Source organism: Gavia stellata, chromosome 7 (genome assembly GCF_030936135.1).
Source record: "Gavia stellata isolate bGavSte3 chromosome 7, bGavSte3.hap2, whole genome shotgun sequence".
NCBI lineage: Eukaryota > Metazoa > Chordata > Aves > Gaviiformes > Gaviidae > Gavia > Gavia stellata.
Window position 1 is genome coordinate 6,611,774 of NC_082600.1, and position 24,517 is coordinate 6,636,290.

General features: G+C 45.2%; 1 protein-coding gene across 1 annotated transcript; it reads right to left on the reverse strand.

The window, feature by feature from the left end:
* Positions 1–6,784: 6,784 nt before the first annotated feature.
* Positions 6,785–17,251, reverse strand: LOC104256646 (potassium channel subfamily K member 16). The gene is made up of 5 exons (XM_009811157.2): positions 17,020–17,251; positions 14,901–15,021; positions 12,671–12,837; positions 10,925–11,093; positions 6,785–7,413 (listed from the first exon to the last, which is right to left on the reverse strand). The coding sequence occupies exons 1-5, from the start codon at positions 17,212–17,214 to the stop codon at positions 7,055–7,057; spliced, it is 1,011 nt and encodes a 336-aa protein (XP_009809459.1). The 5' UTR covers positions 17,215–17,251; the 3' UTR covers positions 6,785–7,054.
* Between the last annotated feature and the right edge of the window lie 7,266 nt (positions 17,252–24,517).

The window sequence follows — 24,517 nt, forward strand, 5'->3', positions numbered from 1 at the left end:
GGAAGTCATAGCCTGCAAGTGAGGTTCTTCTGCACCGTTTGCGCTTGCCTCTCTCTTGCTTGGGTTGATGCTGACATCTGGAGGCTATGGCGCGGCAGTGTGCACGCACAGTTATTTCTACATGGCTTTTTGCTCATTTTCATAGCTGCATTTTGTAAGAAGCACCTTTTGGCTATCCTGCTATGCCAGGGTGATTTGACCCTGGGGCATGCCAAATTGTCTGGATATATTTGCTGTAATCCTGTTGCTGATTTGGGTAGCATTTAGCGTGTTTGCTCTGGTTCGCTCTGTTAGTGACGTCTGCTTGTGATGTGGTCAGTAGACATGAGCCCAAACTTGAATAAGGCAGGTCTGGATAAAAGACAAGCTGTGATCTGACCAAGTTTAAAAGTCAGGGAAAACTGAATTAGGCTTTCAGATGATGTAAAATGGACTTATTGTCTCAGCTGATGGACATCTGGAGCATCGTTGAAGTTCATAAGGGGTGTTCACCTACAATGCAGGCTGTCTTACACTGCTGACCCCAAAAATGAACCGCTATCCATAATCCCATAAGGAAGAGTGCTCTGCCTGTCCTTCTCTGTGCCACCTCTTCTCGCCATGCTGTCACCACGTATGACGGATGGCCCTGGTGGTGGAGTGACAACATTTCTGTGACTCACGTCTCTGCTTTTTGGCATCTGTGAGGTAAGTAAGGGCTTTGGGGTTTTTAGCATGAGGTTGCCATTCTCTGCTTTTGCCCACAAACCATATTAACTAAGAAAACTGTGTGCCAAAGCAAGGCTCTTTATATGGAAATTTCTAGTTGTGCTTTTAACTTCCTAGAAGTGTAGCTGAAAGGCACCCTGGCCGCTACATCAAAGCCCTACCCACTTTGGTATGGTTTATCACTGTTTATTACTACAAATACCAGTATGCAAATTGTCATGCACCAGAAATCGTGCTTCTCGCTTAACATTTGCATCCTAAGAGGATGTTTTCCACCTTTGCTGGTTGGTTTGCCAAGGCAAGCTGAGCCCCCACAGAGGGCTGTGGGATGATGACTAGGAAGAGTCGTTACCAAGCCCCAGCCCTATAAATGAGGCACGTTTGAGCAAAGAGCCTGGACATCTTGTATTCAGGCTTTTGCTCAGAGACCTTCTGCAAGCAAGGAATAGACTTTTACAACCACTGCTGGGAATTCCTCTTTTTGGTTTCCTCCTGGCGATTTTTGGTTATTTGGCATCACTACATTGTCCTACCACTGCTGCTATCACACTCAATTTTTAAGTGCTGTGTAGACCTTGCTGCTGGGCCATGTTTCTCTAGGAGCTGCCCAAGCATTTCTGGGACTGTAGTGAGCTCTGCTGCATCCATTCTTCATCCCATCACCAACTGGAGGGCTGTAAGGAATAAAGAAATAAGGAAGGAAAGGAAGAAAGAAAAACAAATCTATTAAAAAAACATTTGTGTATTGGAATTTTATACTGGCAATTGGGAAACTGGCCGAAGTTCTGCAGAGGTGGGCATTTAATCTCTAGTTGATTTATATCTACTTTTGGGCAATATACATGCCCCGACCCCAGCATTTCTGTTGCAACAGACTTGCACAATAGAGATGCCGAATAGCTCCTGCATGTTTTGTGAAGAGGCAGACTGCTCGAAGAGGGAGAATTGGTATCTAGCAACTGGAAGATGCCTATACTGGGCTTCTTGCATCTTTCTCTTTCTGAGCCAGTGTGTATTATATTTTGAGATGAAAGCCTGGACTTTCGAAGTTGAGAATAGACAGAACTCTGCTCGGGTTTCATCCTTGGTTTCTAGTAAATGTCTAAAGCCATTTTAAATTTAAGACCTTAACCTTGTTTTTAAAGCACTCAATGAGTCATTTAAATGAATGGAACTGTGAACTGTGGGGGATTTTCAGCAAAAATTGTAACTTATGTTCTTTTCTGGTCTTGATGCATGTTTTTCTCCATGCCTTGCTATGATGAACAATCATCTTCTACTTTGAGAAGCTGGATTCACCTCAAGCCACATTTGTTCTTTGAGACTATCAGCATCTTTCTAGCTAATCCCTCTCAAAGAAGCCATTAACTTAAATTGTAAGTTGTACCTCCCTTCATTTTTCAATGACGCATGCTTGTTATTATTATCGTTCTGCTTATCAGTATATCTCTCTTTCTGGGAATGTATTATTTCATGCTTCAGCATCTCACCACAGAAGTACAGCTATGGTTTCCAACTACATATGTGATAATAACTGAAAGAGAAATTTGGAAGGTCTTTATTCAGGAGACATGTCTCCTAAATCATGTTGAACCGGTAATTAAATGGATTAAATAATTGCCCTAACTTTAACTCAGCAAAATGAGCCTTTCCAAACCTCTGGTAGAGAATTACCCTAATCAAGTCCAGAACTCCTCGTGATAGAAAATGCTGAATTTTCTAAGCAGATGTGTAGCTGTTTAAGTTCATGTCCTGAGATGGAGGTGAGGCTGTTTGCAGGGATGCAAGAGCATGGGCAAGGTTCTCTGGAGGGCAGCATTTCTGCTTCCCCCCAACTTTTTAGCCCCAGAATAGCTAAATACTGACTTTTCTAGCATGGAACTAGCAATGTTGCCCCAGGCTGGTCCTCAGCCGCACGTGCCAGGAATCCCAGGGATCCCCTTTCCTTGCAGTGTGAGAGCTGGTATAAAACCTTGCAGAAAACCTTCAAGAACACTTTGAATCCTGCTGGAGTGGTACAAGGGGACTTGGCTGACACCAAAATCTGATTTTTTTGTTTCTTTGGGTGTGATCGTGAGGGATGGAGAACAGGCCTTTGGAGAGTGATTAGTTATGTTTGTTAAACCAGTTCTGAGCTGGATCCAGTGCCTTTTGGTCATGAATCAGGTGAGAAAGCACATGTCCAAGTGTGACAGAGTGGAAAACAGCATGCGTGTGGCCCACATTTAGTAATTTCTGTAAAAAAATTATCCCACTGGCTATATGATGTTACGTTAGCCAAGCTATTCCGCTGGTTAGAGTAGTCTCTTTGCTTCCAGAAAAAAACTAATCTCTCCCCATGAACTGGCTATTAATTGAAAGAGACCTCAAAAGATCCCTAAACAATCCCATATACTAATTGAAGACAAACCTAAGTGCGGTTTCTCCTGTTTTCTCTGGAGGCAATTGAATTTCTGAGGGAAAGAAAATTTCTCTTGGCATTTCCTTGGTTTCAAGTGCAGAAATGCACACTGTTTGCTAGCTGGCAGCAAAGATAGGGTGATGTCTGAGGAGCAGCCCAGACTGAATGCAGGAACATGCTGCTGCCATTTAATCGAAGATAATATATTTCATGATCACACTCCTGGAGTTTTTCAGCAACTAGTTTAATGTCTGGGAAAGTATTTGGCTTGCCTTGGAAATGTTTCCCATTTGAAAACAAGCTGCAGTGGGAGAGCTGGCAGTTGCACAGAAGGCTGCTCCGTGAAAATTGGATTTCCCTCAGCAGCGCAGTGGGGCTGGGTCACAGCGAGGTCTTTTGAACAGCTCCTGGGAAAGGCTCCAGGCTGTGCAGATCTGCTGATGGAGAACCCCTCCGCCTGGTCTCCGGAGGGTTGCTGCCGCCTCGCCGCTTGGCAGAACAGGGATTTTGGAATGGATTTTATTCCTGTTTTCTGTCCCTCGGGCAAGGGCAATGTGCAGAAGAGCCGGAGCCTGGCTTATACTCATGAATTAGAAGTCTTGGGACCATTTTAAATCTCCAGCTGTGGAGGAGAAGCTCAATTCTAACTTTTCTCTCAATTTGAGATTATTTTTCTTAACCTCAGCAACTACAGAATCACTGGCTGGGTCTAATTTATTAGTAAGCAATACCCGACACCTGGTCCTTGTTTAGCGAGCACCAGACCAGGTGTTTGCCAAAGGTCTCACATGAGCTTAGGTGATATGTTTAATTTTCCCTGGGGCCCCTACTATCTGCATAGAAAGCAACAGCTCTCCCTTTCAGGGGTGATGCGAGGACAAGATCTGCTGCGGTTGTGCGGTGTTCAGAGGATGGTAATGCTGTAAGAGGCTGCTTGCTCCAGCCCTGGAGAGATTTGTTGCTGTGCCTAAGCCCTTCTGGAGACAGCTTTATTGTTCAGCGTAAGCATGAGGAACAGTATCGCATCCAAAAAAGTTCCTCTCCCACCTTGGCTTGCAGCTTTCCTGGGCTTTTCCCTTGCCTTTCCCAGCGGAGAGGACCACACACCCTTTGGTGCTGGTTCTTTGTTCCACATATCTGCAGCTTCTGTCTCCACCCCTTCTGCCGCATGAGGCACTGCCTGCCCTCGAGGTTGCTGCAGAGCGGCCCCAAAGCTTGCACCCAAACCTGCCATTTTGCAGATATTTTCCTGGAACAATCCCTTTCCCTGTGGGACAGAGGGCGTGAATGTATGCCTCGGTCCTGCAACAGATGTTGTGCAGGGGAAGCTGGTGCCTGGGGCACATGGTGGGAGCATACCCCATTGTCAGCACCATCCATGCTGCCCATGAGGGTCCTTTGCACAATGGTTTGCTGACAGAAAGCTGTCACATCCCCAGCTGACCTCCACAAAGCTGTTTCAGGGTGGGTACAAGGCAGGATCCCTGACCGGACCAGTTCAGGGTGTCCATCCCTGTCTCTTTCTTGAGAATGAGGCATGGTTTAGCCCTTAGCGAGCTTGTAAGAAATGCATAAAAATACAGGATGGCTTCCTCTGGTTCACACTGACAAAGCTGCTGCCCTGGGACTTGCACAGGCCAGAGCTGTACCAGCTACAGCAGCTGAACTCCACAGTAGGAGATAGAGTAAAACTGCCCAAACTTGACAGAAACGCAAAGGGAGGGGGTCTGCTGCACACAGCCACGAGAGGGCACAAGAAGCAAAGCTGAGACCTTCTTCAAAAGGCCTCCCTGCCGGTGTGAGGATTTATGACTAGCTAGTCTTCTTTCTTAGGGCAGATATCTGAAATCCTCCTGAGACCTTTCGTGTTTTTTATGCTTGTGGATGTGTTTTTTCTGTTCCCAGGCTGGCATCTACGGCTGAAGGAACACCTCAGTTCTTGGGGCCTGAAGGAGGACAGCCCCATGACGGCCGTTCCTGGCTCGCATTTCCCACATCTCCTGGCCCTGGGTAAGTTGTTCGGTCCCTCTGTGCCTTGCCTGGAGGGGCACATCCTTACGCGGGGAGCGTGGCGAGGCGGGATGAGCTAAAAGGTGAATTGCCTGCACCCTATGACAATAGCTGCACAGGGCAGACTGACTTTTGGAAATGGGAAGAGTTTGGTTTTCATGGTTCTTCGTTGTTAAATACCCATCAGTGTGAAGGACAGAGAATTTGTCCTATTCTGCTTGAAGAGCCACTGCCACATATTAGGCAAGAAGTCAGCCTTGAGGGCAACACTGGAAAATAATTTGGGGAGGGAAAGAAAGTACATATTTGGTCAGATCTACATGCCAGGTCTTGAACTAGCAGAGCTGTTCTGGCAAGAAGTGTGGTTTTGTTTGACTGAAATAGCTATGAATTCAACTTCAAGGCTGATTGCATCTTTATGGCTTAAAATTGCTTTATAGCTGTAATTTATTCTCCCTTTCATACAGGAATAGCTCTGGCAAGGGCTGGTCTTGCTGTAACTATCACCCAGAGAGTGAGCCGAGAACAATTATTCACTGTCTGACAAAATAGGAACTTGAGGATATCACAAAAACCTGTCAAGCGACATGTTCAGCCTTGTCAAAGGGAGGCACTTCATGTACTGAACCTATGGACTGCCTTCGGTGAGTCCTGTGGGTGCTGATCTGAGTTCAGCATTTGGGCAAGTTAATGGACTTTGAAGTACAGAGATCCCATCTCTTGTTTGGGCAGCCTTTGAGCCACCAACTACTGGAAGAGGGGTTGCACCCCAGCGCAGAAGCATGGCAGAGCTGCCTTGTTCTTATGCTAACTGGAGGCGTATGCTAGTAGGCATTGTCAGAGACAGGTTATTGGACTAGACTGACTTTTAATGTAACCATATACACCCATGGGACTTTTCACCCTATGACTGTGTCTACCACAGCTACTTTGCCAGCACTTCAGGGTAGGGTTTTTGTGCACTCCTGACACACCCAAGGCACCTGACATGTACATCAAGCCTTTAAAGGTCAGGGTCTTCACCCAGGGATGGCCTGCATGCCTGGTGGTACATTTGAAACACCATGCCCAGATTTGACATCCTTTTTTTTCCTAGTTGAAGGTAAGGCTGCACTGTTTAGACAACACTCGCACTTGGAAAGCTACCTTAGTACAGCACAACAGAATTGTTTTTAAATGACTTTACAGCTCCTATGGAATACAAACATAGCAGCAATGCTCCGATGCAGTGAGGACTCCTCCATTCAAACCAGTCTCTGTTCTTATAAAATGTTTGTAGAATAAATTATTATAAAATTTCAGTTAAAGACATGGGTTTACATGTTCTTTATAAACACCATCAGAAAGGCTTTTCAAAGCCACAGGGATAAAAGGTGAAAGTGCCTTTATTCATCTTAGTATAAAACAGGACGAGGTAGAATAAACAATTTCTAACATGCTAACCTTTTTCTAACCCTGTCCATTAGATGCTTCTAGTGTCTCTGAATTGAGCCCAGGTCTTGTCCTTTAAACATGGCTTTCAGAACATAATAGTTTATCCAATATGATGGCTCAAATCGGGCATCTATTAAGTTATATACCCTTATTTCTTCTTCCAAAGGTGCTATGCAATGCCTCAGAAAATCTTGTGCATGTCAGTTCCTGGAAGAGACATGATTTCTTGAAATCAGCAAAATCCAAACAGAACCAGCAAGCTCTACCATGCCCCTCCTCTGCATTTTTGTGGAAGCGCCTTGCAAAACAAGTGCACTTCTCAGGTTGTTAGCACAATCTAGCTGCAAATTGAGGAGCAAATTTCTTACGATTAATATTCAGGTGTTGTGTAACTGTAATTCTTGAGTTCTGAAAGGTCATATCTCAGCAAAAGGTAGGAGAAATTTTATTTCCATGGGAATTTCTTTATAATAATTCACTATCAACTCTCCAATGAAGAATTCAATTCTCATATGTTATGGCAATAGTTTCGCTATAAGAAAAAACATTTTTTTCAATTTTTGTGTGTTCAGAATCTGCTGCTAATGACTCCATTTGCTGTGCATCCCTTCCAGCACGTGGTGGTAGCAGTTCTTCTTCTGGAATAAATTGAGCAGGCCAGCATCTTCTTTGTCGGCTTGTTTCATTGTCCTTACTCACCTTTCCAATTTGATGGAGATCCTTGACAATTATTTTTTCAGTATCTTCTAGTACCGTTGTCAATAAATTAAACAGGAGAGCAATCCAGGCAAGGCCAAAAAGAATCCAAATGGCCACCAGCATTCGGTAGTAGGAAAAATAATTCCTGCCAGGCTGTTTACCTGCAGATAAGGGGAAAGAAAGAAGAAGAAAATTAACAAGTTAAAATTGCTTTGCCTGTATAAAGTGGCCCAACCTAATGGATTGATCAGTGTATTTTATGTTGAGTACTTTAAGGTGACTTTTCATTGTAGTGGAGTCTCTCACCTCCCCAGCATTAGGTTAAGGCTGGGCAAGTCTCTTGTTGCAATAAACCGATATATGCTAGCACAAACATGCTGGCCTATCAAAAAGATATCCTGGGATTGAGGTGAATTAGCAGCAGAGCAGGATATATTTTTTGCCTTATAGCATACCAATCCCAATTCAACTTCTGTATCTACAGGTAGATGCAATGATGTGGGAAGTACTGTAAAATTGTATTGTATTATCTTCAAAATATTCCCAAACTCCAAAAGCACAAAAAGCAGAGCACAGTGGGCTACTATAACCACACAATTATTACTGCCTAGGTTATTGTAATTCTGTGTATTTCTATAAAGTGTGATTATAACCTAATAAATATTTGCTTTATATAGGTACCCTTGATCATACAAAGAGAGTAGTTGCAATTCCTACTTTACTTTTGAACAGCTTCAGGATCTTCCTCCATTAAAAAACTAACTGACTGATGAGAACTCACTGACACATTCCAAGAACACAACTTACTGTGTTGGAAACCAGTGGACTGAAGATTATTTCATGCAGTTCAAACCTCTTAGCATCAGCCAGTATCGCACACCTGCTTTTCTGCATGGGTTATTTCGTTAGTTTCTTCAGACATCAGCAGTCCACCACCAACGTACAAAGAGCATTTGCTCCTACTGCGCTTAGTCCCACACAACATTATCATCGTGATACAGCTGATACAGCCCTGGCATCTGCAGGAAAACTTAGTGATACTGCTTATTGAGTGCTACAAGTCACTGTCAAGAGTGACTCCATATATTAGATAACACAGCAATGTGCACAGACAGGGAGATTGCTACAAACCTGTTGGATTATTTCCCATTGTGAAGCTGCCCAGAAGGAGGTAGGATGCTGGCAACTCTTTTCAAGTCCCGCAGTACTCTGTACTGCGTAGATCAATGTCCAGGATTTTTGTACTTCATCATGCAAGAGCTCTGGAAATGGGGCAGGAGTGGGCTGGTTTGTCCTCATGGATAGGTATCCGACAGCTGTTTCTTTTTGTTCTGCTGGGGCTGAGTTGGCAGAGGGGATGCCAGCCTTGCTAAAAAGCATCTCTTTTGGTGATCTTATCTGAAGTTTGTGATATGGGGTTAGCAAAACAACTACTAATATTTTGTAATGTTAACTCAAAAACGGATTTCAGCAGGTCATAAATTCAGTTTACCGCCCAAGGGGAGTTTCACCCTAGAAGCATCACCTATGTGTACATGTATTGCAAACAGTTAAATCCAGACTCTGCCATCTTCTTAGGATGTCTCCCTATCCAAAACAGGCTTTATATTATGCTTGAAACACAACAGCTACAAACCAGTTTTGAATTACTAAAATGCAAATAAACTCAAACCTTTTCTGTTCCACTTGGCCAGCCCAAATCTATTTGTCATTTGTAATCAATTCTAAATGCATAATACTCAGAACAGTCATTGATTCTGCTTGTTTCATTGTGAAGGTGTGAGGCATTAAACTTATCATTGTATCACTGTTGTTTAATGCCAATTGAGATAAATACTGAGGGGAAAAATATTTCAGCACCAGTTAATTCATCCTAATGAAGAAGAAATCAAAGAGCCAGGAGGCCTATCTAATTGTTATTTTTTAACTGTATTTGTAAAATATTATGGCTGCAGAGGAGGAAAGTGCTATGGAGGTAGTGGTTTTCAGGCTGTGACTTGCTGTTGTTATTGTAAAAAGCACTTGTAATTTGGACAATGGAAGAGAATGCACCAGTTTGGTGTCCACTTTTTCTCCTGCACGGCACCAGTCACTCTCCAGCTTCCTGTTTTCCATGTCACTGAATTTCGAGGTGCTCAGTATCACACAGGCCAGGGTTATCAGTCCTACAGATGGTTAGGAAAGAAATGCCTGTGCCCTATTGTCCTCCACTGCAGTGACAAAAATTGTCCCTGGCTGGAGGAAACAGTGAGCAAAGAGGCCACTGTTGTGTGATACAGATTTCTTGCTGATGCCCGAGTTCTGTGTCATGTTCATGGCAACACTGCTCAACCGCTGTTGGAGACAAAGAGTCTTTCTTTGGGTTATGTGTAAAGGGGAATTTCAGGGGACACTGGATTCCTGTGCTTTGTAGCAGGAGGGAGCAGTTAGCTGGCTAGGATCACTTGGGGAAAGGAAATGTGGCCTAATCAACTCATTGCCATTGCATGAATTAACCATCAGCTAGGCTACAAGATCATTAAGATCACTAAACTCATGCAAACAAGCAAGATGTCCACTGGATCATCAAAGCACTACCCAGACTCTTCAGCAGACTCAGAGAAATTAAGGTCAGCAGGGAACATCAGACAGTGCCTGGAAAAGCTTGTGGGGTCCCTCAGCCTGATGTAAGAAAACTTTCAAACACTCTCCAAGGCCCCTCTTGCATCTCTGCAAGGCTTGAGAGCCTAGGGTTTGTTGTGTGGTGGATGTCTGTCCATCGGAAAGGGACATGAGACTTCCAGATTCTCTGAAGGGACAGCACTGGTGCTCAATTATTAGCTTCAGAGCTTCCTTCTCATATCCCCACTGAAGAGAACTTCAGGCTGGCAAGATGCTGGCAGGACAGGTTGTTGTAAGAAATCTTTGATTCTCCATGGAGTCCAGGTGTTTGATTTTTCTTCTGTGGACACTGATTTGGCTCCTGGTGATCATTTTGGAGTTCCTCTGGAAGCTTATTCCATGGAGAGTGTATTTTGGTCAGCAGATCCACAGAAACATTTTGAGAAGCACTCCAGCATGCTGGAGTGTAGCTTAAACAGTTCGTCTTCAGGGGAAATCCTGAGCTCTGGCTTGTGAAGACAGGAGCCTCCAATGATGCATAGGAGACTAAAGAAGGATGCTTTCACAGTGATATATATGTTTAAGTCCAACTTCTCATACAGTGAGTAGATTTCCCCACTTTCCCATGACTTGGATTTCCACCTCTCAGTCTGTTGTCTAGAATCATGACCACTTATTTCTTTACACTTTGAAACATAAGTCTTAGACAGCTAAAACAGGGATACATGCCTTATTTTGTATGACCGTCACAAACTGTTCCCTTTTGGTATATGCAAATTCATAGGCTCCTTGAATTGTTCCCCTACACTTCCCCTTCCGTCCCCAAAATACTTGGCTTCTTTGCACCCCAAACCACCACATTTCATTATATTTAGACAATTCTGTGCTTTTGTCAGCACATGAAATCCCAGAGAATTGAGTATTTCCCCTAGAACTGTACAAGGCAAAGACTAGTCAAAGATTCAGACAGATTTGTCTCTACAGTACATTGGTGGCCTGTGCAGTCAACCCATGGCAATTACAGTCATAACCTGGCACTTTGCTGTGTCTCCTCTCTGAAATCAACCTTACCTACTACATAATCTCCAAAGCCAATGGTGCTGAGGGTGATAAATGCAAAGTAAATTCCTTCACTGTAGGACCAGCCCTCTGTTATCTGGAAGAAGAGTGATGGCAAGAACAGAAAAACTAGGATGCCCGTTGCCAGGAAGAACAAAAGGGTCAGAAATTTGATCTTCTTCTGAAAAAGAAAGAAACCAATTCAATTATAATCATGTTTTGACACACTAGCAAGCCATATATAATGGTGACTATTCAAAATGGGTGGCTATCCAGGAATACCTACTAGGACCGCAGGAACGGAAGGATTTGTATAGAGTACTCTTCCTCTAAAAGTACCCTAGCCTTGCTCTGAAGCGGGGGGAAGCCATGTAGTATGGGTGTTGCATGTCCACAGTAGCCCTGGGAGATGTACGCTTTTATCTGATTGTATCAACCTCCAATGACCATGAGTATAGGAGGTATTCCTATGTAATAACTTCTACTGGACTCAGACTATTTCCACTTTTCACCAGACAACTTCAGTTTTAGTTTTTAGGTAATCAGGTGTGGCACCTAAAGAACATTTAATTTTTCCTGGGAAAATAGACTTTTAAAAAAAATATTTACACCGTTTCTGATTGTATTATCTCCAAGAGTCTTGTTTGTTGACTTTATTTCTCATTGCAGCAATGTCACAACTTGGCTCCTACCCAGTGGATACCTTACTACAGGAAGACCTGTAGCTCCTGATGAAGAAGTGCCTGGACAGTGGCTTTTGAACCATTCTACTTCCCAGCGGTCATGAAGAAGCCTTGACTGGAGAAAAAGACTTGTTATATGTTAAGATTTATCAGCCAGACACACATAGAGCTTATGTATAGAATTTTGTAAGTCCAGATTGTCTGGAAATTAATGGCAACTGTTGGATAATTTTTCATGCCTTCGTGCATTGTGCATGTGCTTGAGTCTATATCTGATCAAGCCTTATGTCCTATTTAAGTTCACCAGACATGGGGAGAAATTTAGCAATTTGAACAGGGTTGGCTGTAGCATTCATATGTGGTCCTGAAAGAGAATTACAGTAGGAAGCACAGAAAAGCTACTCTTACTTCCTCAGTAGTGGTGAGAGAAGGGGAGGGGCTGCAAATAACTTGGGGCATAACAAGGCAAGACACATTCTGTCTCTAGCCCTTTACAGGTGCCTCCTCACCTTTCAGCAACTGGGCTCAAATGGACAACTTCAGCCTGATGTTTCCTTTCTGTCAAAGTCAAGGGAGGAGAGGGATTAAAGGACTACATAATGAATAAGGAGGGGTGACACACTAGGCACTGAGTCAATATCCATTGAAACCCCTACAGCTCACCTGCTTTTTACAGCTTTTTACAGAGCACCTGCTTTTTGCTGCCTCAAGATAAGATGTTCAATCATCTCTCTCTTTACTGGTTATGAAAGGAGACAGGTACTTCCCTAGAGTGTTAGTTCCTGAGATAAGTGTCTAGAGAAGTGGGGTGAGGCACCCACTCTCTTCACTGCTGAAGCGGGCTGGATGCTTGCCATTTACATGGGTAGACAAAATGCATCCCTTTCTCTGAATATCTCCTTCATGGTTGCCTTGTCTGTTTAGCTCTGCAAGTGAAGAATGTCTCTTTCCCTCTCCTAGCACAATGTCTAACACAGCATGAGAACAAGTATAATAGAGGATAATGCAGCATATATCTTGAGAAAAAAACTAGATATGAGCATATAACTGTGTGTGAGTAAGTAAACCCAATTACCTTTCTCATTCCTTTCTCGTACAGGAATTTCCCCAGCTTTTTACACAGCAGTGAGAGCATCTTACCGACACGGTGCAGAAAAACAATATTCAGAGGGATTCCAAACAGAGCAAAAAAGACACAGAAGATCTGGCCCCCAGCAGTTTTAGGACGTAGCGTGCCATAGCCTATGAAAAAAGATGGGTCAGAGGAGATATTCCAGAGAACTGTAGCAGTCCAGTCACATTCACCTCTACCCCAACCTGGCCTGCCTTTGACCCCAAAAGATGTGGCTAGCACTTCTCAGTCCACATGCACTCTTTCTTCTCTGAAAAAGGCAGTAAGCAGATTAAGTGATTCACCCTGCATGTTTTGGGGGATGCAGAGAGCACTGTGTGCTCCCAACCCAGCCTTAGTGGGAATGAAAGCACAATCTAAAAGCAGTTATGGAAAACATGATCTGTCCTGTGACAAATACATGGAAAGACAGAAACCAGAAGTCTGGGGACTTGCAAGACATCAAGGCTGGAGTCCCAGGCTGTTTGTCATGTTAGAATCACATATAGCCATCTCTAGTTTCTTGTCGATCTGCCTGTGTGTTAGTGACTTCCCTGGCTAAATGCCAGTAAGTTGGTATGTCCAGATACTGGCTCCAGTCCTGGAGGCAGTGCAGTGTGCTTTAGAATAGACAGTGCTAATTAGTCCAGACCTTACTGGTGGCTGATTTATTCATGTCAGCGAGATATTTGTCTTAAAGTCCTACTAAAAGAGGATTTATCTAAGTAGTGGAACAACGGCTGTAGAACTCCAAACATGTCCTTTAATGGACTGGAGAGTTCCTCTTAGACCACATGAGGTACATCCCGGAGTGCAAGAGTCCTGTACTTTGTGTATGTCCTTACTCTATCAGTGACCCTGAGAAAAGGCATTTTCCTGAGCACAGTTCATTTCAAGGCATTCATTACTTGGAAAATGCAATATTGACTTTGGGGGAAAAGGCAAATAAAACAGCTGAGTGATTTATTGGCTACTAGGGTCCCAAATGCTTGAGCTGTCTTGTGCTCCCTGTTGCAGAAATATTCCATTTTAATGACAAAACCTGGTGAAGATGAGTGAAAGTACCTGCTGTACCTTTACAACAGACCTCTGTGGTGAAGGTGCAGAGAAACAGGCAAAGTTGCACTTTTCCTGGGACAGCCTGTCTGCCTCATTAGGGAAACAAATTTGATGGGAAGCAACTTATTTGTTTGGCAGAGAAACGCTGTAATGAAAAAATACAATAGTACAGGTGGTGGCAAGGAATGGACTGGCTAGTAGCAGGGTCTGTCAAACTAGGGAAGCTTTATCGATATGTGAATGTTGTAACCATGGAACATTTGTCATTGATGTGATGGGTCAGAAGCCTTTCTTTCTTCTACAGCAAGAGGTCTCCACATGGGTTTATGCAACACCTCTGCACCTGCCATGATGCTGGAACACCTCTGGGGCCCTTGTGACATGTCACACTCACAGATCAGTGGAGCAGCTGTGCCTAGGGTGTAGCGGGAGTGAGGCCTCAGCTGCAATCTGCAAAAACATAGATTTGACTTTCACTGCATGAGAGTGTGAAGCAGGAGCCAACAGTGTGAAGTTTATGCTTAAATTTGGCAGGCCTGCACTTTTTGGGATGCATATTTGAGAGAAAGGGAGAGGCAGGCAGGGGCAAGCAGCCTCTGAAAAGGTCAGAACAGCTTGAAGCAGCAGTGTAAAAGTCTCAGTATTTGCCTTGCCCCCTTCCCATTTTTTTCCTCCCGGCATATTACTAATTCAATATGTGCACTAACAGCTCAGCACAGGTTATTGAGACAGCATCCATGCCCCAGCAGAGTTCAGTTCTTTCCTACCATCCTTTTTTGCATTACAGCACTCTCGGATTTAAAGGCTATTTGACCCCATAATAAAGACAAGGAAAGTGAAGTTTATCTCCAACCCACAACTGGCAGCAGAGCAAACATTTTAACATATGGCTCAAAAAGAAGAAACAAGCGGGAAATAATACGGAAGGCCACTGGTATTTCACAAGCCAAAATGATGCACAAAGAGCTGTGCAGTGGTGAGATCTCAGGACCAAGTCCATTACTGCTTACCATCCATGACAATGAAGGGGTAGAGTTTTTATCCTTGAAAGTATTATCCATTCTGGTCCTAATAACCAAACATAATAAGCATCACGCACACACAAACGTACATACATGGAAAGCATTAGACCTACCTATTGTGGAGACAACCGTGCCTGCAAAGAAGAAGGAGTTACTGAAATCCCAGTTGCTGTCTTCAATCTGTGATTCATTTCCAATGGGGTATACTCCATTCTGAATGGCTTCAGTCAGGTTCTGGGAGGGAAAGCAAAGTTTGGTATCAACATGGCTGTTTTTCTCAAGTGCTTACTGCAAGAATACTACAGATTTAGCCAGCTACTGCTCCTTTCCTGTGAATACCACTCACCTGTCCTCAGTGATACTCTGACACTTATTCACACCTTTAGCTCCAAGGTTGGGTAGCAGCCAGCTGGTGTTTTTGAGTGTTAGTCTTTTGTCCTGTTTATGCTGACTGCTCTAGTGGGTGTTAGGAGAACTTGTTTCTCTTAGCGTGATCAAGGACCTCGATTCTTTTAGGCTAAGTACTTTGGAAAAAAATGATCCTATAGATGACTAGGACATGACAGAGCAAGACGGTCCACTGGCTTAAGTGATGGGGTGGCTGGCTGCTGGTTTTGAGTTTGCCCCTGAGATGGCAGTGGTGGATCCAAGATCTAATCATCAACCTGTATGCGGGCGCACTGAGCAGTGACTCTGATCCCTTCCAGGACGGCATCAATGAGTTATAGCAGGGTACACGTGACATACACAAAGAATTTCATTCTAAGGCTGTATTCTGATTGGTGTCACAGATTTAAATTCAGAGAAAGTCCATTGATTTGCCAAACATTATTTTTGGTGCGACCACAATCAGAACTCAGCCTGACATATACACTTTTCTCCGAACTGCATGCATGAACACACATGCACAATATTTACAATGTGACCTTTGAGATGAGGTTAGGTGAACATCTGTCAGAGATGGTTTGGGTTGAGCTGAGACTGCCCTGCTACAGGGGGTTTGACTAGATGTTTCTCCCAAGCCCCTCCAGCCCTATCATCTATCATGTTATGCATTTTCAGACTCTTCCCTCCTTCCTTGGTTTTAATTCTAAGTGCTGTTAATTTTTTTTTTAAAGTTAAAAAAAAAAAAAAAATTAAAAAAGCCCAAACAGTATCAAGCTGTCCCTGCCTTTAGCAAACAGAGAACATTGGACTGGACACCTGGAAGGCAGGCTGGTTTGTACAGAAACAGCCTAGATAAAATGCAGGGCTGAGCCCTGCCAGAGGCAAGGCACAAGCTGGAATAAACTGCACCAGAAAACTCTTCCCCCCACTTCCGCCCTCACTATCTTTTTTGCTGGTGTTCCAGAAAATCAAGCTAACAGAAATCATTCCACAGCCCTTGCTGAAAATTTCTCTTATTTTTCTCCTCCCCTACCCACAAAAATATCCAAGGTGAAGAAGGTGCATGCCTGTGTGAACTGGGGGCTGGATCGCTGGTTGTGTTGTTAGAAATACCAGTTCTTCCTCTCCTTTCCTTATCCTGCAAACTGGCCCATTAAGAGCTCCATTAGTTTCCCATGTGGAAATGCTTACAGCAAGGCTATTTGCACTCCCCATTTTCTTCTGCATTGTAGCAGATAGAGCTAGGAAATACCAAAGATGAAGAGACAACCGTACTCATTCTCAGCTTCCTGTGCCATGACCAGAAACACCTTTCCCTCGGCCAGGCTACCTGTTTCACTTCTGCAGCATCTTCTGAAAGTAAACCCTGACTATGCTACCCCCCTTGTAGTGATTAGGGCTTCTTTTTTTTCTCCCAACAGATTATTTCAGACCTTGCCGTATTGTTCCTTTGTGCTATCTGTGACACTGTTATAAGTAGCAACCACACCCATTCATTTCAGAGAGCCTCATTTTTCCTGCCATGCCACACATCATTGTAGATGAGCACAGACCCACCGAAAGCTGAATCAACAGGAAGCAAGACCCCAAGGAATCAGGACAATGCAGGATGGGGACTGTTAACAGCTAACGCACAAGGTTTCGTCAAACTACACAAGCTGTACTTACCATCACTGTGACCTGCCTGCTCAGACTGGAGAGTGGGTTTGGGGTTTGCTAAAATCATCTAAATGACCACATCATTAGGAATGCAGTCATAGTTATCTGTGTAGCAAGGCTGAGTAGGAAACAACATCTGATGGGGAAACAGGAGGGAGAAAGGGCTTCCGCAGGGCTGGCACTTACTTTCATAAACTGCTCCATCTCTGCCACTGTGAGGTGGGTGAAGTTCTGCAGAAAAGCCTCCTTCATCTGGGCAGCTGCTATTTTCTCCTGCTTCTCAGCAGTCCTCTCCAGTGCCTGGAACACAGCTGCACCCACCAGCAGGTAGACGAAGTAGCCCCCCACCAGCAAACCCGTCTGCAGCTTGCCACTGCACATGACCTTCGGTGGGATAACGCAAGGGACGGGGAGTGAAAGGTGGTGATTGGTAAATCCCTCGCACTCCTGGGATGTCTCCCCCAGGCAGGAAGAACCCTCCTAGCTCCTGTTTCCACTGGGATCCTGCGATGACAGGGACAGCGAGCTGTCAAATACATTCATGGGGAAGTTGGTGAAAAAAACCCTAACCAAACCCAACCCGCCCCCAAAAAAACTTTCCACTCTCTGGGCTGCATGTTGTTTAGGGATTTCCTCTTGTCTGTGAAACTCTGCCTTGCTGAGTTCTCAGGAAAAGTGGGTCAGGATGTGAGGAGCTGGCAGGTGTCCATCTCTTGCTCAAGAGGCTCTGGGGACAGGTGAGGATAGCCTGCAAAGGGCCCACAGGGGATCTTGCTTGGAAAAACATTATTTTCCCTCCTCTGCCTCCTGCTAACCCCGAGAACTGGACTCCAGGGCAAGCCCCAATGACCCCGGAAGCCCCTTCGTGCCCTGTGTTCACGGGCAGCTTCAGGGAAATGCAGCTGGGCTGCTCTCCTGGGCTTCACTTGTCTGCTTACAGCACAGGGCAGGGACATGCAGCCCTACATGACCACAACAGCTCACAGAAAAACCTTGGAAATAGAGGCAAACAGCTGCAGGTTGCATGTGTGCTAGGCCTGGACAGGTTCTTCTGCCAACATTTCCTAAGCAGTGTATCAAAGAGAGGACATCACAGTGTCACTGGGTGCACAGTTAGATGGATAAGGAAATGGTTATGCCATCAGATTCATAGAATCATAGAATCGTTTAGGTTGGAAAAGATCTTTATGATTATCAGGTCCAAACGTTAACCTAACACTACCAAGGCCACCACTAAAGCATGTCCCGAAGTGGCTAGGATAGAGTTAATTTTCTTCATAGCAGCTCATATGCTGCTGTGTTTTAGATTTTTGATCCAAACAGTACTGATAACACATTAATGTTCTAGCTTTTACTGAAGAGTGTTTGCATAGCATCAAGGCTTTCTCTGTTTCACACTCTGCCCCTCTAGTAAATAGACGGGGGGGGGGGCGCAATATGTTAGGAGGGGACACAACGAGGCAGATTATCTGAACTAACCAAAGAGATACACCATATCGTATAACATCATGCTCAGCATGATGGCCCAAAGAGTGGTGGTGTATGGAATTAAATTCAGTTGGTAGCTGGTCACAAGTGGTGTTCCCCAGGGCTCAGTATTGGGGCCAGTTCTGTTCAATATCTTTATTGATGATCTGGATAGGGGATCAAGTGCCTGCTCAGTAAGTTTGCAGATGACAGCAAGTTGGGTGGGAGTGTTGATCTGCTTGAGGGTAGGAAGGCTCTACAGAGGGATCTGGACAGGCTGGATTGATGGACCGAGGCCAAATGTATGAGGTTCAACAAGGTTTAGTGCTGGGTCCTGCACTTTGGTCACAACAACCCCATGCAATGTTATAGGCTTGGGGAAGAGTGGCTGGAAGGCTGCCTGGCAGAAAAGGACCTGGGGGTGTTGGTTGATGGCTGGTGATGTGCTCAGGTGGCCAAGAAGGCCAATAGCATCCTGGCCTGTATCAGAAACAGTGTGGCCAGCAGGAGTAGGGAAGTGATTGTACCTTTGTACTCGGCACTGGTGAGGCTGCACCTTGAATACTGTGTTCAGTTTTGGGCCCCTCACTACATGAAAGACATTGAGGTGCTGGAGTGTGTCCAAAGAAAAGCAGCGAAACTGGTGAAGGGTCTGGAGCACAAGTCTTATGAGGAGTGGCCGAGGGAACGGGGGTTTTTTAGTATGGAGAACAGGAGGCTGAGCGGAAACGTTATTGTTCTCTACAGCTACCTGAAAAGAGGCTGTGGAGAGGTGGGTGTCGATCTCTTTTCCCACATAACAAGTGATAGGACAAGAGGAAACGGCCTTAAGTTTCACCAGGGGAGGCTTAGATTGGATATTAGGAAAAATTTCTTCACTGAAAGGGTTGTCAGACATTGGAACAGGCTGCCCAGGGAAGTGGTTGAGGCACCATCCCTGGAGGTATTTAAAAGATGTGTAGATGTGGCACCCAGGGACATGGTTTAGTGGTAAAGTTGGCAGTGTGAGGTTTGCGGTTCGACTCGGTGATCTTAAGGGTCTTATCCAACCTATGATTCCATGTTACCTACAGTAATGTAGCCTCTACTGATTTCAGCGGGATGGTTCCCATGCATTGGGAACTCACTTAAATTTAAGTGTCAGAGCTTGTTCCCATCAGCTTCAAAAAGAAGCTGCCGCTTCTTCTCAGAAGCTGCCACTTCTTCTCAGCTGCCACTGAGAAGAATTTGTAGGGTGGGAAAGCAAAGTCCTTGAATGAAGATATTGACTTCAGAACAGATAGAAGAGACCTTAGATTTTCCAGCACTTTCATATGCTTTGTGCAGAATTTCTTTGTTATTTCAGCAGATGTCCTACTTTAATCATGAGAAAACACTGAAGCAAATCAGCCTTTGAAGAAGCATTTAAAATGTGCCACCTATGCTGCTCTACAAGCCTTTGTGTTTTTATTGAGTTTGAAAACACAAGAAAAGGCAGAGACTATGGGATTACCATTGCAGAACTGGTGTAAACATGAAGTGGCAGATGGCTTCTCTCTGTCAAGTGCAGGTTGTCCTTTCACACATAAATCTGTTTGACCTCAGATGAAAACAGGAAAACTATGAATGGAGGTAAGTAGCTTTGCAAATCCTTAAAAGTTTAAAGATATTCTTTGGATTTACTGGAAAAGGGTTTGTAGAAACAGGATGTGTCATGTTTCCTTTCACTTCTTTTGAAGCTACAGGGTGTCGAAGGTGTGTTTCTTCCTCAGATTTAGACTATATCTATACAAATAATGACACCTATGGCTTCACCCTTTTCTGTCTCTCAGACAAGAGAAATCCCTTTACATGTACAAATGCAGCATTTCCTCGTCTGCACAGCAGACATGAAAATAATACAGGTGGATTCTTTCCTCAATACATCTCAGGGAAAATGGATGGAAAACAATGAAACTCATGGAAGATGGTGAGAACTTTGATACTGACTTCAGTTGCAGCAGGGTGGGTAAGGTGCTAGGAAACCTCATCTTTCTCATGCTGTCTCCTCTGAAGTGTATATATACTAAGCTGGGTTTCCCTCTAGCCCCATCTCCAAGATAGCAGGTTTGCTATTTGTGCATGCATCTCCAGAAGCCCTTGACTGCAAGGAAGCATTCAGAAGATTGGTGACCTTTGTTTTCCTCTAGCTCTGCAACAGGGAATACACATCTTTTCTCAGTCTGTTTCTTCATATCTGCCTGCGAATCTTTAGTAATCACTACAGATTGTTCTGACATGAGAGGAGTGTCCCATCAGACAGCATCTTTTTCATACTTGGGTTGACACTTGCAGAAGGAAAGAGGGAAAGAAAGCACAGTATCTTTTCACTACTGGGATCTTCACAAATAAGTTGCTTTGGGGAAAAATCAAAGGGGGAATCCATATTCACTCAGTGGAGTGCTCCACTTGAAGCCATTCCTCATAAAGGTAAGAATAATTTCCGTTAGCTGTGACTGTGTTCCTCTCCTTATTTTGCCTAGATTAAAAGCTGCAAAACACGCTCTTGGTGGAGGCTGCTGGAGGTGTGCCAATTGTTGTAGCTACTGAGTGAGAGTCACTGAGAGAAGAGGGATCTGGGCTGAGCCAAAGCGCCATCACTGACTCCGTCCCACCCCAGGGATCTGCACACTGGGTTAGCCTGATGTCACTCACCCCAGTCATGAAACTAAGCATTTCCTAAGTGCTGGGAGCTGCTGTAGGTACAACATCCTCATCCAAGGGCTGATGCTGGCAACTCACATCTGCTTCATAATCAGGGTGATAACCTGTCTAGATAGCTGGGAAGGCAAATGGGGACAGTCTATCTGATGAACTAGCAGCCATTATCCCCCACCTAGATGCAAGTTAATACAACCCTCCTAGATGCTAGTTAATCAAAATAAATCACTGGTGAGGGCAGTTCTTCTCTCACATTCCCCAAGACCTTGGGCCAGATGGTCTAACAGACCTATTCAATGCCCCTCGTTCCTCAAGGAGCTGAAGAAGAGGATGTAATGCCTCATCACTGTAGTTTTCAGTTGTGGGAAACCAACAGATCCAGCTATCAAGCAGTAACGCTTCTCCACAACTCATAAATTGACAGGAGGACTTCCGCTGGCCCAGTTCAGCCTCCCCTTGGGACTGCCCCACTGCCACTGAATCTGTGCTTGCAGTTACAGCAACAACAGGACCTATTAGGGTGCAGGAGGCTGTGAGTGGGTTGGGGTGTCGTTTCCTAGCAAGGACTTGCAGCAGAACCTAGGTATCACAGCACTGTGGACACTTGTGCCAGGGTGCAGGGAGGGCCGGCAGCTTCCTCAGGGCCCGAGGGTCAGGAGCTGAGTGTGCTAACACCAAGGCCTGTCCCACCACTCCCATCCAGGGAACAGAGCAGGCCTGGAGACCCTCAGCAGGATCAATCATGCCTGCAGATCATCAAGCAGGATCATGTTGGTGAGGCAGGATGATCTGCAGCTCAGAGTCAAGTCCAGGGATGGCCGGACAGGTCTGTGGGGACGGGGCCAGGCCGAGGACAGACTGGGATGTTGGCCCAATGGTGGGCCTGGCTCGTTGGGGCCCATGGCTAGGCCAGGCAAGGCTGGGGGAAACTGACAACCTGCAGTGTCACTGGGACAGGACTGACAGCCCTGGTTTAGGCTGGAGGGGGGTCCTGGGCCATGGACAGGGTGGAGAGAAGCCCTGGGGGGCTGGTCAGGGCCCTGGCAACCATGGAGGCAGCGTGTCTGGTAAGGCACTTAATTGATACTTTTTGTTCCAAAGCTAGGAGAGACCCATGATGCAGTTATGGGACCAGGGAAAGAGAAGCAATGCAGACTTCTCCCAACTGCATTATTTGCCCAGTCCATTGCAGGGAAACCCACATAGTGAGATCCGGTGGTAATGGAGGGCAGGGAGCATTTCCTGCCCGTGACATGACACGCTGGGACAGGGTTTTCTTACGCTGAGTCCTGCTCTTGCTCCTTCCCACTCCCATCACACCCACAGTCCAGCCATTTCCTTTTTTAAATACGGCGTTAGCTATCTTACTGCATCCTTATGTGTTCTGTGTCCTTAGGCAGATTATAGCCTGAAATTAATTCCAGCTTAATGGAAAATGTTATCAGTTGCCATGGAAATGCCTTACCATGTGATTGTGGTTGTACTTCCTGTTGTGCTTAGGGCTAAAACCATTAGATGACCCTCACTTCTACACTTTCTTACAGTTCTCCTATAAATACCTGTTACTCATAACTGTGGTCAGAACATTCAGTCTTCTAACATGGGTCATTTTGGTTTTTACGCTGTGATCTTATGCCAGGCTATTAAAGACTTATGCCAAAGCTTTCTTCAACAGAGATCTTCAGACTTCCTGATTTGTTATTTAAGATCTGCAAAGCCAAATTCCTGCAGATAACTATCAGCTGTCAAGGAAATGGGCTGATTTCCATGACTGAAGAAAATGCTAAAGCTGATCACTTGCCTTTGCTAGCTGGCTGACACTTAGATAAGAGCTCTAGTATGCAGGAGGTAAGGGCTGCTGTGCCAGGCAGCCCAGCATGGAAAACTGCCCAAGTGCTGGGTGATTCCTGGTCACAGTGTTGGCAACTGTAAACAGCAACTCCTTTTGCTCAGTGATATATCTGCCATCACTAACAGCTCATCAGGGGACATGTGCTGGCTCTTTCTTTGTTCATCATATACATTAGGGATTCAACTAATGCAGTTTTGTACAAGCTCATCTACGCTGTTGTCATTATCAAAGAAAAGACTCCCCCCAGCATCAACAGTGCCCCCTCCAACAATCTTTGGACAATGCTTTCATTACTGGTAGCTCTACCTGAAGGCCTCCAGAGCAATGGAAACACCTGCATTATAAGGTCTTTCACCCACACAACAAGGTCACCAAGGCCATTTGATCCTCACTGTCACAATCGGAGTAACATAGAGAATTTGTGTTGGGAGAGACCTCTGGAGGTCTTTAGTCTAGCCCCCTACTCAAAGCAGGGCCAACACCAAAGTTAGGACATGTCGCTCAGGGTCTTGTCCAGCTGAACTTTTAAAGATGCCAAAGAAGGAGATTCTCCACCCGTTCTGGCTATCTCTTCCAGGGCTTATCTGCTCTCATGGCATACTTCCCTCGGTGCAATGTGTGACCATTTCCTTATGTTCTTTCACTGTGCACCTCTCAGAAAAGACAGGCTCTGGGTGGTGGAACACAGCAATTAGATCTCCCTCAGCCTTCCTACTCGGAGACATGTGGTGCCAGACAGCTGTGGTGTGGTGCAGCGTATGGCTGTGATCCTGCTACCTGTCGACAGAGCTGCGGCATCAGCCTGTTGCCAAGCCAGGGCACCCCCGACTTGAAACCAACTGCCCCCAGAGCAGCCTCTGCACACAGACAGGGACAGTATAACCTATGGGATCCTCTCTAGACATTGTGCTGTCCTTAACCACCTCTGCACCTAGGCACACCTCTTGGCATGCTTGCTCAGGGCCACTGTCATAGCCCGCAGGCTCACATGCAACTGCGACCTGGCTATTACACAGTGAATAGTGTCAGGCATGGATGAATCTATGTACTGCCTGAAGCACTTCTTTCTTTGCGAGCTTTTCTCATGCTTGTAAGCTTGCAACGTGAGCATCCCTTGTGCCTACAGACTCTCGGCATTTAAAGGTCTTCACAGTGGCACAGAAAACCAGACAACAACCTTCCTTCTTAGGCAGCCTGCTCCTGACAGTCCTCCTTCCTTGGCATCTTGGGACTCCCAGGAGCTAGCCCTGGACTGTAGTAATTCCCTTCTTGAGAGGAATCGTGTCTCTGCAGCATGACAGCCAAGGGACTCAGGGAAAGATGACAACTGGCAGCAAGCTGCCAGTGCTGCCAGGCGGGTCCTGCAGCATGCTCTTGGGCAAGAAACAGCTGCTGGCTGGGGCACTGCTGGGACCCAGGGGCTGTACTGTGGGTGTTCAGTTGTGCCTGAACACAGCTGGGACAGACATCCTGCAGCATCTGGCTATCTGTGCCAGTTATCCTCTGGGAGTCAGAAAACAGACTAGTCAAGAAAAGTTTTTAATAATGCTGCTGTGACCAGAGTTGTCAGTGTATCAGGATTTTTACCGAATACAAAAGAGAGAAAATTAAATCTAGGATACTCTTCTCTCTGAGAAGAGACTGCAGAAGGGTAAGCAAGTCTGAGGAAGTGACAGGAAATTGCCA

Excerpts from the sequence above, each read along its gene's own strand:
- LOC104256646 (XM_009811157.2), bottom strand. The coding sequence starts at position 17,214 with ATGTGCAGTGGCAAGCTGCAGACGGGTTTGCTGGTGGGGGGCTACTTC. Across the intron at positions 15,022-17,019 it reads AGATGGAGCAGTTTATGAAA|AACCTGACTGAAGCCATTCA; the intron begins GTAAGTGCCAGC and ends TTTCCCTCCCAG. Across the intron at positions 7,414-10,924 it reads CTTTGGAGATTATGTAGTAG|GTAAACAGCCTGGCAGGAAT; the intron begins GTAAGGTTGATT and ends CCTTATCTGCAG.